Source organism: Limulus polyphemus, unplaced genomic scaffold, assembly GCF_000517525.1.
Source record: "Limulus polyphemus unplaced genomic scaffold, Limulus_polyphemus-2.1.2 Scaffold2207, whole genome shotgun sequence".
NCBI classification, from domain to species: domain Eukaryota; kingdom Metazoa; phylum Arthropoda; class Merostomata; order Xiphosura; family Limulidae; genus Limulus; species Limulus polyphemus.
The window spans coordinates 190036-204011 of NW_013667817.1; the positions used below are offsets into that span (position 1 = coordinate 190036).

Below are 13976 nucleotides of genomic sequence, written 5' to 3' on the forward strand. Positions count from 1 at the left end.
AAAATTATAATTTTTTCCCCTATTTATTTTGTTCGGTTTTTTATATGGACACATCATCTATACATTTTTAGTATAGCCACACCCCATATAGCTATAACTTTTACAAGAATTAAAACCACAATCACAAATTTATAAAATGTAATCCTTACTTTGGCCTTCAGATAAATGTATAAAGCTGCCAAAGTAGGGTCTAAATTATATAAATTTGTGATTGTGGTTTTAATTCTTGTGTCGTTACTTTTTGTATCAGGATCCCTACTTCATTTAAAAATTATAATTTTTTAATACTCTTGTTTACTTTTACCTATAGGAACTGTATGTAGCGCCATCTGTTGGGTTGAAAGATATTTAAGTACGTGTTTACCATTTCTATGAAATCTGCTTAGGAATTCGATAGGGTGGTGAACTATTTGGAAACCTTGGCGGTCCCTACTATTAAGTACCACCGTACTTAATAATATTATTGTGATTAAAATATGATATAGTGATGTTAGTTTGATATTCAGAGAACGTGCGTGCATAGAGATAAAAATTATCTCATATGGCTCGTAAACATATATAAAAATTATCTCTATGCGTATGTGCGTCATAAACAGCTCTCGAGAAAGATAACGTGGATCCACGTGATTTTCTTTTAGCAGAACTCTGACGTCATTAAGAGCAAAATAAATATTATTAACACTTCTCAGAAACACATCAACCTTTGTTAGAAGTTGGGAGCCGCTACAAATACAATTCAGATTACTGTAAACTGCTCCATATAATAGCATGAAATTAATATCATGAAAGGTTTGAAAGAAAGTGTAAATTAATCTCGTTATCCCTCGTTTGAAGTACTTCTATGGTTTTCTATACAAAATGATCAATCCGAGATATTGTCGCTTGCACCAACATAATAAAGACATTGCTTGTAGTAATTTAATAACTACTGATTACAAAATTGTACGTGATATTTACTTTTAGATCTGAAAATGAGATATTACATTGAAAAAATAAACATACAGTAGCAATCTATTTACGATATAATATACCTTTAAATATTATTTTAGATCTTTCTATAGTTTTAAGTAATAAATCACAATTTTTAAAGTAGTTACTGGCAGTGTTTTGTCACATTTATAACTTTTTGAAGTGTGTGATTAAAAGTATTTTATATTTCGAAGAAAACAATCTCTTTTATTATTTGACAATTTAATATACAGCCACATGAGGCGTTCTTTCTCGCTTAGCTGCAAGAATTTGTTTTCGAATTTTTAGTGTTGCAGATATATTTTTAGTACAGATCATCTCAGGGCAACTAATAAATTCCTCTCCTACTGGCTGTTCACAAGGTTGTTTGAGTTACAAGTATCGCTAGCATGTTTTTTCTTCCTTTAGAAAGGGTTACTACAGTATGAATTATGCTATGAACAGATATAATTGGCTATTCTATCGGGTAATCAGGGGATTACCGAGGGTATGATCCACTCCTTGTTCATATGGGAGTGGCCCTCAGTCACGTGGATAGTGTGTAAGCTTAAGGTAGTATAATTTTGTACATAATATAACGCCTACATATGTTTTGCTATGTAATATGTCTGAAGCCTTCTGACATATACCAAGTCAAGAAAGCTGCATCCTAAAGTGAACCAAAATTCAATGTATTTAGCTATAAAAAAGTATAACGGAACAGGGTCGAAACTTTTATAATTGAATACGTAGGTATTCACTGTAATATATAAAGTGAAATGGAAGTTACGTTTATATATATAGGTATGAGCGGGATTTGAGACCAAAATATGGCGGGGGGAGATAAAAAGACTGATTTAATTATTGTGAATGTCGTATGTATACTATATTCCAAAGTGGGGCAGCTACTCCCCTTTAATCTCCCTATAAATATATGCATGTTTTTAGCGCAAAGACACACAGTGGACATCTGCATTCTACCCATCGTGGGAAATCGAACTTCAAAGAATGCTTATAACGTCAAAACTTGGATTCCATACCCGTTGTGGGCACTGTATGAATAGTCTATTCTGTAGCTTTGTGCTCAACTACAAATAAACCAAAAGATTCAGTGTCTGGTGATATTAAAATATGAAACATAGGTATGAAATTGTAATTATTTTAATTTTTGTGACTGTTCCTTGTTTATATTCATTATTAAATGTGTGTGTTTAATTAATACGATACTTTTTTAGTCTGTTGATACATAAAAAACTAATTTGTTCAATTTATGTTGTACTTGTCTATAAGTCTGTCTGTATATATACATGTCCTCTGGCAGGACAGCAGTAAATTTATGGACATACAATGCTAATATAGGTTCAGCGCTGAGCGACTAAGGGGTCTACACTGAATCGTATGATAAATTAAAACAAAACGAAAAAAGTTTAGCACAGATAAGAAACAAAAACACTTTCTGAAACAATATGTTTTAATTTACAAACAAACTTTATTATCACAAATAAAATTTGATTTCGAATAGATCTAACATGAAAAACAAGGAAAATGGGTAGCATTTCAAGTTGTACGTAGTTGAGAATAAGCGAGAACACGTTAAGAAAAAAAACAACGTTGTTTTGCATTTTTCTACAAGTTCTTAATCTTGTAGCTCAAATATCACTATATAATTTCTTATATTGGACAATAATCAATTTATAGGCTTAATGGAATTATCGTGAACACTGTGTTTATCTTCATTTTATAGGCTTAATGGAATTATCGTGAACACTGTGTTTATCTTCATTTTATAGGCTTAATGGAATTATCGTGAACACTACGTTTATCTTCATTTGCTTAATTCGCAAGATGATGAAAAAGAATTGCCAATGACTGTTATTTTCCAGCTCAACTAATCTTCGAGTTTGACTGGTATTATTTTAAAAGCCACCTTTGCTTCTAAATGTTTAAGTAGCTTGCTTCTCGTAAATGTCCTGTAGTATCTTATTTTTAGCAGAAATCAATGTGCTACTTACCTTAGGCTTAAGACACTTATTTGAACTACTTGCATTGATTTTTATTTCTGAACTATTAGAGTTTCTAAAATAAAATTATTTACAAAATAAATAAATAAACGAGAAAGAAGTTAAATGTTATTTATGGTCTATTCGAGTGCAAAAGTAAACAAAATGCCACGCACACTAATGAGTAACATCATCGTCTGTATAAAGAAGAACAAACAAGATAAAGACGTGCCATCGTTCACATTGTTAAATAAATGACGTTTATGTTTGTTTGTTTTAATTTTACGTGGTTTTTAAAAAATAATATATGTTGTACAATTTGTCTTTACAGCTTACTCTACCTAGTGTTAGCTCCATAATGCCCATTAATCCTAACCTATCTTTAAGTTAAACTTTAATTTAATACCTACAGTAACTGTTCACATATGTGTTCTATTTAAGAACGATTTTCGATAAACGTTTCATTATATTTTTCTAAACTTATAACTTCCATCTCACGACTCTTTTAAACTACCTTGGCGATATTAATTAGTTACACTAAACATTTCTCTGTAACCTTAACTCAAATATTAACCCTAATAATTAACATCATTTAATTATAATAGTTCACTAACAACTCTATGTAATAAATTAAATACAAAAACATCGAAACTCTTTTAAATTAGGCCTAGAAATAAGAGTGGGACAAAATTTGAATTATTTCTTGGTATTGTGAAGCGATGAACGCAACTTGTAGGCCTAAGGAAATGGTGTCACTTATATAGCTATTCTTTCCATTTTCATTTCAAACAACTAAAATCGTCGTCTTGTGCCTTTTTAGTGAAAATTAATAGAAACGCCGAAGTTCAGCAGGCAAGTATATGTATCATATATACAAAGAATAAAAACGTCAAAAGGTACTCAGCCGAAACTGTAATATTCCGTTACTGAGTGCTGTTATATACTATTATGTTAGAAAACAGTAAAGTGTAAAAAATTATTCACACAGAAATAGCATAACACTTATAAGTTATAGTAAATATGTCTATTGTAATCATCTTAGTGTTTTCCATTTCTAATGAAACTCTGAATCAAAAAGTCCCTTAATGCTACATGTAAGGACTTTTAAAATCAATAAATATATATATATAAATACTTATCTATACAAATTGTAACATTGTTAAGTGTTCTGCAGTGACCCGTGCTTAGACAAAACACGCCCTCCCCCAGTGGCATGTCTGCGGACTTACAACGCTAGAAACCGGGTTTCGATACCCGTGGTAGGCAGAGCACAGATAGCCATTTGTGTAGCTTTGAGCTTAACTACAAACAAACTAGACAAAACAAAAATAAAAACTTACCGTTTCCATTTTTCTGTTTAGCCGTTAATCTGAGAAAGTTTTTGAATATTATTATTTTAAACACTATTTGAGAATATTTTTTTTCGGAATTCTAAGCTTTAAAGGTACACATAAAGGTAATATAAAGCACGATGACTTGGACCTCTGAGGGTAGGGTAGAACTCATTCAAGTAGTAGCTGCTGGTATTGTGCGCACATTCCTAAAAAAATATCATTTTTTGATATTATATACAACATTATACGTTATCATAAGCTACTTTATCAATTCTAGTGAAGTAGCCTACGTAACACAGTACAACAAACGTCACGTATTCTATAAGACAACTTTAGGCATGTTTGTTTTGATCTTGTTTTATAATCACATGTTATGTATGAACTATAGACTTCCGTGCTTCAATAATAAAACAAATTAAAATAAAATATATTTGTTTAAATTCCAATATTTAGAAATAACCTACAAAATAACGTATCGCCATCAACAATGGATCATGAAAACGCACTTGGCACGTGGGGACATTTTAGGCTAATTCGACTAAGGAGAAAAAAATATAATGTGGATAAAAGCCCTTTTCAAGCTGTATGATAATAATTAATTTACTTGTCATCAGGCATTAGTATTAGGCTTTGTATATTTTTTTACACTGTACTATATATATAGTCCTTTAGGGATTTTCAATAATTACAAGAATGTAAATAATATCCATTCCCAACAGCGCGTTTCACTCAATCCAGAACTCTTCAGGCCTGTTGGGACAAAACCAAACACAGTAGTGGTCGGAACACTAGTTATATAATCCACTTGTTACAACAACAATTGTTATGGTATAAATTGATTATAATTATGTTTTGTTAGCTTGAAAAAGGCGTTCGTAAGTTATGAAAATGATATCGTACAAAAGAAAAGCGGTTCCTGGTATTTTTTTATCTTAACATCCAACATGACTTAATTGACAACTTACGTCATATAAGGACAAATAACCATATCAGCACGATTTAAATAGTTTTGACAATATGTCATTTACAAGGAAATTGTTATCAATCAAAGGACAAACTGAAACATTAAAACAGTAGACCCCCCATAAAAGTCTAAATAGATTTGTATCTAAAATTTGATATTCGGGTTCTTTCTTTACTTTGAAAAGGAGAAATTATTCATATTATGTCAAATAACTAATATTCACGTTTATTTTATTTCTTCACGATTTTTAATATGCATATAATTATTTAAATTCTTCCATAGTATTTTTTGATTAAGTCATTAAAAGTATATTTATCTTTCATCATTCGTGGCCTATAACTATATCAGATATTAACCTGTTTGATAATTGTCTAGATAATTCATTATTAAAATTAATAAATCATCATTAAAGATTTAATACTGTCTCAGTTCTTATTTCATTTCAGACATTTTCTTAGAATATATGAATATCTTTTGATTGTATCTGTGAAAAAGCGTAAGCAACACGTACTATTAATTAATACTATAACTCATATTTATTCTCTGTCTTTAGTTTTATGTAATTCACTGTAAGCGATGACATGTTGTGTTTTTACTTAAGTTGAACATTTCTTACGTTTTTTACTATATCTTTTTTTTTACTTCTGAGAATCTTGTTTTTGGCTCATTATTACGATGGCATTTTTTTGTGGAATAATAACCTATATAATAATCGCCTTAAAAATGTAATTGTGATAAATATTTAGATGTTTACATTTATATTACAAACGGGAATACAACAATACTTAAGAAAAACCCTTGAAAATGCTTACGATAAGATAAAATTCACATTTTATTACCTCTCAAAAAATTACATACATGTAAAAACAAACACACACACAAAAAACTAGCCTTACATAATACTGCAATTGTTTTATAGAATGTTACGTTTTGTTTGCAATTTAGAACTATTTAGTAACGGTATGACTCTTGGAAATTTGAAACATTTTTGGAGAGCATGAGTTTACCTCATTGATTTCGTGATGTTTTTTTCGCCTGCCTAACCGACTAGAACTTTCCAAACGTCGCACTACACGAGAAATGAGACAGGATGTGTTCCTCACGTATTTTAACATGAATCTGAGATATTATGGCGATTTAGTTGATATTGTGTACGTGACATTTACGTGTTAGAATATATTACAAGATCGCTTTCACATTTTAGCTACTTTCATACTATTTTTTCTGACGGTTTTCAGTTCCCAATTTCTGGTAAAAATCTTAACCGCAATTTATTGGCCGTACTCGATTGATTTCTGGCTTCTTTTTTAACGATTATCTTCTTAATAAAAACTAAATATCATCTAACTGAAATGCAAAAATAATTTGCTCCTCATACAGGTAGTAAAATAATATGTGTGTGTGTGTATAATATAAAAATGAACAATACAACACCATCTACATACAAAAATAAAATAAAAAGTACAAAGTCAGTACAGCCTCTTAGCAACAAGCTTTCGGACTTCACATAGGTCATTTTTTTAGGCGAGGACTAAACAACGTCGCCACTTAAATAGTATTTTGAATTTACGAAAACTTTTATAAAATTATCTGTAACTTACTGGCCGACCCTTCTTGGCCGATTTCTGGTCAATAAAGTAAGATTGATCAGTAAATTACTGCTAATTTTTGTTTTAAAAAAATCTTAACCCTTAAAACATCAATGGAGTAAGGCTCTTACAAGTTACACCCTCATTTCCATTTGTTTTTCAGGAAACACGTTGAAAAAGTATAGTTAAATTTTCAAATACTTCAAGCAATGGAGTAATGCAATCCCAAAAATATCAACGAATAAAATAAAATTGTACTTCAGAATTACAAACTGTTGCATATAGATAAACATAACCTAGGTAAAATACGCCAAATCGACTAAAAATTAATGTCTTAAACTGTTATAGGCTAATTTAACCACCCTTCTGAAAAATAATGGAGGGAAAAAGCTCCCTCTACTTTGTTTCATATAATTTTCTCGTAATTTAAAGCATTACCTATATGGAACTAAATTTCGTTGATTAAGACTTATTTTAAACAGCTTTATAATTCATATTAATGATTTTAATTTCATTTTTGAAATTTCACAGAGAAGGTCAAATCTACATATTGTTAAAATGTAGTGTTTGAGAATATTTTTTTTATAAATCAATAATTACTACCTCCATGAAATGTGCGCATAAATTACCAGTTTTTATTCATCTTGTGTATCTGTTCTTTTCTGATTACTTCCGGAAAGTTGCCGTTTTTTCCGAAAGTAACTCTTCTTTTCTCCATTTTCTTTAAGATCATTAAAAATATTTATATTTATGTTTCTTTCTGGCATGGCACAAATCCAGTTTCTCCGAATTCCCATTGGAGTTGGAAAGTGGATCACCCTGATATGTTTTAATATATTTCCAGATGGCACTACTAATTCAACAACTGACATTGTCCTATCACTCAAAATGCCTAGTAATGTTTGATATGAAAACAAATATCATTTTTAATATGAGTTTCAGAAAAAAAAAATGCGATGAAAAAGCCACGACAGTGAATTAATAGTCCGATATATACTACGATTACGTTTAATGTTAAGATAAACTTTTTACTGATCGTCAAAACAAACCATGACTTAATACAATCTACAGTCGATGTCTTTTAAATTTAAAGTATGTTTTATCAATGCGTGTAAAAGGCCCTGCTTTAATCTTCATGTTTATTCTGAAACAGACTGTAAATCTCCACCAATGATGTTGAATCGTGTGGTTTCTTGAGGAGTGAATATGGTAAAGACACACTAAAGTTCAAAGAGTTTTGGCTGGTGAGACACGAAGTCCATTGAAGGCGAAATTCGTGGTGCATATAAAATTTTTCAATAGCTTCTACATAAAGAATTACCGTGATGAAGCAGTAAGAAGGAATTTGACTTCCAAATATTAACACCATAAAAATAACGAAACACGCTGATGACACCATAGTGATTTTGAAAAATAATTTTGCCAATATCTGTGAATAAAGAATGGCATCCGAATCCGGAGATTTCAGCAAAGACTTCCCACGTACTAGAAGTTGTACGGAGGACCATAAGGCACATTTGGGTCTGGAAACAGCAGTGATGGATTTCTTATCAAAAAACTCTTTCTCAAGGCCTATATAGCTTATTTCTAGGTTTACCTCCTTACTAAGGTAGAGATAATGTGTTTTCATGGAATAAGCTAGTAGGAAAAAGATCATATCCCATGCAGAAACTCTTTGCTGCAGGAAACAGCTAATACATAGTTCTACAAGTAATAACGCCAGATGGAGCAGTAGATAAATAGAACATTTTCGGATTCTCAACACTGCCATCCAGTCTGTTGCCATTTGCACAGGCTCCTGAACCCCAGTCTTGGCTTGCATTATAAAAAGGGACACTAAGCCTTCTTTACGATGGTAGCTTTGTCTCCAAATAATCAAAGCATACAGCATAATAATAAATGAGGGATCGTTTGGACATAATAAAAGCTTATAATACAACAAACCCTCTTGAACTGCAGGATAGCACCAGCAAATAATGTGGTATGAGGAGCTATGTTTTCCCGCCTTCCATAAATAAATAATAAACTTGTACCCCCAAAACAGAAACTCGACTGTTCTACCCATGATGTAAGGAATGATAAAAATGTACAGAGAATAAAACCAGAAATAAGACAGAAAATGATTACTTAAAAAAAAGAGAAAAGAAAACCAGACTTGTTCATATCTTTTAGCAAGGAGTCGAAGCTTATACACAGAACTGATTGAGCCAAGCAGATGTAAAGTACTACGGTCAGCCCGAGGTTTTTCGGGATAAATCAGGTGAACAAATCGAATACAAAACCCAATACACTCATCCTTCTCTTTCTGACCATTGAGCAACAAATCTATAAACAACGTGACCAGCGATTGTAACGTCTTCGTCTTTGCAAGCCCAGCAAACTTCAGTTTTGTTTTTTTAAAACTGGTAAAGTCTGAGACTTGGGTAAAAGGATGAAAATAACCACATATGTCTGTCTTCCTGATCTCCAAAGTGAAACACAAAGCGTTCCCAACTGGATGTAATAGAACCGAATGGTGACTTGCAACGGAACTTCCTGTGAAAGTGTAAACTTCAAAATCCATCAAACGACTGGAAAATAATTTATCGTTAAAGCTTTCGTTAAGTTCTTGAAGTATTTTCTGAATGTAGAAGCTTGACTGGCTTTCACCTAGGCCACGTGCAGGGCAGATTTTCCAAGAAAACAATTCCGCTAAATTAGGGGAAAATAAATAAATAAATATATATATATTATTGAAAGTATATTCTAACAAAACATTCTTCAGAAGACAAATAAAACAAAACTAACTCCTCCTTTCGTGATTTTCTTTAATAGAAAATAAAATATAGCGTTACGTTTTAGTTAGGCCTAATATACACGTATGTTGATGTTACTTTTACTAGATTTATTTGTTATTCCTATTCATTACGTTTTCTTTATTATTATTATACTAAAAACGATAACTTTTTTGGAGAATAACAAATGATTATGGTGTTAATACAAGTGTCTAAAAAACGCGATAATTTCAAATTTCACTAATTAAGGAATTTTGAATCAAAATAATTTAAGAATCTTACCGCCAGAACCTAAAGTGTGTAGATAAAAACGAACTTCATTTGTTTGTTTTTAGTTAAGCACAAAGTTACACGATGGGCTAGCTTTGCTCTGCCCACCAATATTTAAATATTCAGTCGTGTGTATTCACTAAAGAAGAACTGTTGGTTAAAGTGATCAGATCTCACTACAAGATAAAACATATTTAAATAAACAAGAAAATCCCCTTTTTTGTTTTTGATTAATTGTTCATTAAAATTAACAGTACTCATTAGAAGATAAATTCCGCTTACGGCGAACAGGGAACAGTTCAGTTCTCTGAAAAGAATTAACTGTTGCCAACGCTAATCAGTTCTCATTTAAGAGAAGTTTGTTTGAAGTGTATAACGGTATGATTAGTTTTAAATAGAGAAAACTTCTGGATAAAGACGACACCCAAATTTTAGTTATAAAAAAGAAAAACCCTTACCTATTTCTTTTAGCCTAGTGCTCCAAGTGTCTGAATCTTGTTTCTTGTCCTAAAATAAAACAAAAGCAAATTACACGTTAACGAAGCCAAAAAAGTTTCGATTATAATATGGCTACCATGTAAGTGTTAATTTGATAACCTAAATATTGTACAACTTGCAAGTAACTAATCTCTTTGTATATACGCTTTACATCAACCAGAGCTACACCTAAACTGTATATTAACAGTACAGATACAAGAGTCATTACTTGTTAAAATAAACATACACAAGCTACTCTTAATCTATATATATTAACAGTACAAATACGGGAGTCATTACTTGTTAAAATAAACATTACACAAGCTACTCTTACACTGTATATTAACAGTACAGATGCGGAAGTCATTACTTGTTAAAATAAACATTACACAAGCTACTCTTACACTGTATATTAACAGTACAAATACAAGAGTCATTACTTGTTAAAATAAACATACACAAGCTTCTTTTACACTGTATATTAACAGTACAGATACACCTTCATTACCTTCAATAAAACAATAATAAAAATTGTTATTTACTTCTATATAATCCAGTAAATGCAATGTTCGTTCCAAGTTTTCCGACTCCTCTGGATTCTCTGCCACTATCAAAATACATATAATAACCAAAATGAGCCATAAGTTATACAGTTATTATATTAATAACACCATTAATTCTATATACATCAAAATAGTAATAAAAACAGATTTGGAGTGAATTTACCTACAGATGTATTCTATAGTTAAAAAAAGGAGTTTAATTAGGTAAGAAAAAACCTTAAAAAAGAAAACACCACATGGCATTTCGCCACCGTTAACATGACATCAACTGGTGCCTAATTGACCGTTAACGGAAGCGAAACGTTGCGTTGTTTAATCTCGTTTTTAGCTGTTTATGTTCTTTTTAACCTACGAACATAATCACCGAGTTCATGTCGTCGTTCAGGATTTCTGAAGGTCTCATTAACTCTTTCATTTTAGCATTTATAGATAATCAAGTGTCCACTTGCAAAGTCTATTTTTAGACGCAAAAACAAAAGACAAATGTTTGAATATTTCATCACATATCTGAAATTTATAAACTTCTGGAAGTTTGAAGAAGAATTCGAGGTAATACAAAATTCCAAACTACCATGACAGTGCACTGGAGTGGAACATATTGGTACCCATGACAGCGAAAAAGCTGGAGCCGGGTCTGGATCGATGGGCCTAAATTATTATTTTGTACCTAATGCATTGTATTTTTTGTTTGTTTCAGTGGAAAAACTGTAGTGTATTCCTGTTGTTTCTAAGGTGTTTGAGTTCTATTCTAAATACTTCAGGTCAAGAGCATTTGAGGCCTATTTGGAATATTTCGCTTGATCTATCTAGAACACGTAAAGCATGCGAGCATAGGACGTCTGGATTTACGAGTCTAATAAAGACTGGTAAATTGAAAGCGGAAACAACAATCTATTTCTTCATGGAAATGTATTTATATAAGAATACTGAATAATAAATCAATAGACTTAAGTTTCATGATAAAAATCACGTAAAGTACAGGTGTTATTTTTTCACAGTCCTCTTAATTTGTACATTTCGGATTCAAAATTAGAGGCGTGCAAAAAACAGCATTTCAGAACTCATACCTATTTTGTCTCCCAAAAGTCACGGCGTAGATTTTAGGCCTATTCTTTCCAATGTTTCCCTGGCTTTCGGTGTTTTAACCATAACTATTACGTCAATATAATTAATTATACTTGTCATAAGACATTATGTTAGGCCTATTATATTTTTTAACAATACATTCTTAATCTAATCTCTTAGGGATTTTCAATAATCAGAATAGTGTAAATTAATAGTATTTCAACCACACAATATTGGTCACATCCATTGCCAACAACGCATTTAACTCAATATAGAGTTCTTCAGGCCGGCTGGGATACAACAAACACAGTAGTGGTCGAAGTACTATTTATATAGGCCATTTGTTACAACAACAACTGTTATGGGCCTAAATTAAGAATGTAGTGTTAAAAATATAATAGGACTAACATAACGTCTTATGACAAGCACAATCATGCTTCGCCAGCTTGTTAAAAAGCGTTCACATCATAACAATGATTACGTCAGTATATTTACTAACTAAAACTAGATACAGCTTAATATTTAATTTTCAAAAAGGATATTTTTTTACGTTTTTGTTTCCTTTTTTAAAAAATAGCAACAAATCACTTTTACCTCTATTGTGTATCAGAGGATGGGCTAGTTTCAAGTGAAGATGGAGATGCTCCAGACGCATCGGTGGAAGATATGGACATTGACAACAAAGAACGGGTGTATACGTCAATGGTTTCAACAGTTGTTCTTCACAGTTCGAAACAGTTTTAAACCATGCTATAGCTTTGGCTCTTTGGACAAGAAAACCAGCTGATCCCGATCCTGTAAGTCTGTCAGAATGTGTTGGTCCCAAGAGAGACAACGGAATCCCGAGTGTATAGAGGTACCACGTTGCGAAATCCTGGCAATTCCAGAAAAACACCCAGTAGCTTCCAAAATTTGACAAAACAGACTCCCCTAACTTGATCAGCATTTGCAGAGTGGTCTCGCATTCATATTGTTCATAAAATGTCGCCTTTTCGAGATATGTACCAGTTTTTTGCAGGTCCACCCACTGAAACTGTACTGTTACGGTGGTTTCGACACGATGGTTGTGGTAAACATGGGACTGGAAGGCCTCAAAGTATGGAAAGGACTTAGAATTACAGACATTACATTGCCAGCGACAGTTCTGGGCTAAATAATGTTTCTCGAAAACGTGGTCGGTGAACAGCTGGAACGAGTCAAAACTGATTTTACAGTGATTACAGACACTCAGTTTCCCATCTGTCACTTCGTAATATTTCTTTGTCTTGGCCAGTTCTATCTTAAACGTTAAGTTTTCTTGACCAAAAGCTTGCATTAGCACAGAACAATGTCCTTCTTGGTTCAATCGTTTTCCAAAACGCCATACCAAGGAGGAGTTCAATTCAAATTCTTCAATATTTAGCCAGTTTTTGGCTATTGATACTTCTTCCTGAGCTTGCAACAAAATCTTTGACTCTTTAGTTGATCTCGCATATAGTTCTGTATTGTTCACACACTGTTCAAGTAACTTCACAGCTTCTCCCCACCCCATCTTCACACAAATAAACTTCCCTAATAAAAACGAAATACATTGATCTCATTACGAACTCTTCATTGTCTATATTAAACATATAACATTATCATTAAGTTAACAAATTATACAGCTACTTAACAACAAATAGAGCTCGATTTAACAAACAATGATATTGTATTTTTAAGTATGTTCGTAAAAACTCCAAAAGAATATAAAAAAAAAACATTCAACACAACTAACTATAAATTTAATTAGTTAAAATACACATTATATTTTGAACAGTTCAAAACAGGCAGAGGAATTCATGAATCTCACCACTAATGAACTTGTCGATTAAATATTGGGTATAAAGACTGACTGTTTTCTGTGTCTTAAACCTTTATGTAACACAAGACAGCAAGAGTGAGTACAGGTTTACTGTAGGCCAAACCCTAAACAGTCATATAAACAGTGCAGTGCTATAGTGCAAAACGTTTAAA

General features: G+C 31.9%; 2 protein-coding genes across 2 annotated transcripts in view; both read right to left on the bottom strand.

The window, feature by feature from the left end:
• LOC106466256 (sodium-dependent nutrient amino acid transporter 1-like) overlaps positions 1-4482 on the bottom strand; it is a 28183-nt gene extending 23701 nt beyond the window's left edge. The window contains exon 1 of the mRNA XM_022394227.1: positions 4289-4482. Within this exon, the coding sequence (XP_022249935.1) occupies positions 4289-4297 (9 nt within the window). The 5' untranslated portion in view covers positions 4298-4482. The remainder of the gene's footprint in view (positions 1-4288) is intronic.
• A 2442-nt stretch (positions 4483-6924) lies between these two features.
• LOC106466260 lies at positions 6925-13554 on the bottom strand. The gene is made up of 4 exons (XM_013926518.2): positions 12579-13554; positions 10899-10963; positions 10338-10386; positions 6925-9526 (listed from the first exon to the last, which is right to left on the bottom strand). Exons 1-4 carry the CDS (start codon positions 13513-13515, stop codon positions 7962-7964), a joined length of 2616 nt encoding a protein of 871 aa, XP_013781972.1. The 5' UTR covers positions 13516-13554; the 3' UTR covers positions 6925-7961.
• Between the last annotated feature and the right edge of the window lie 422 nt (positions 13555-13976).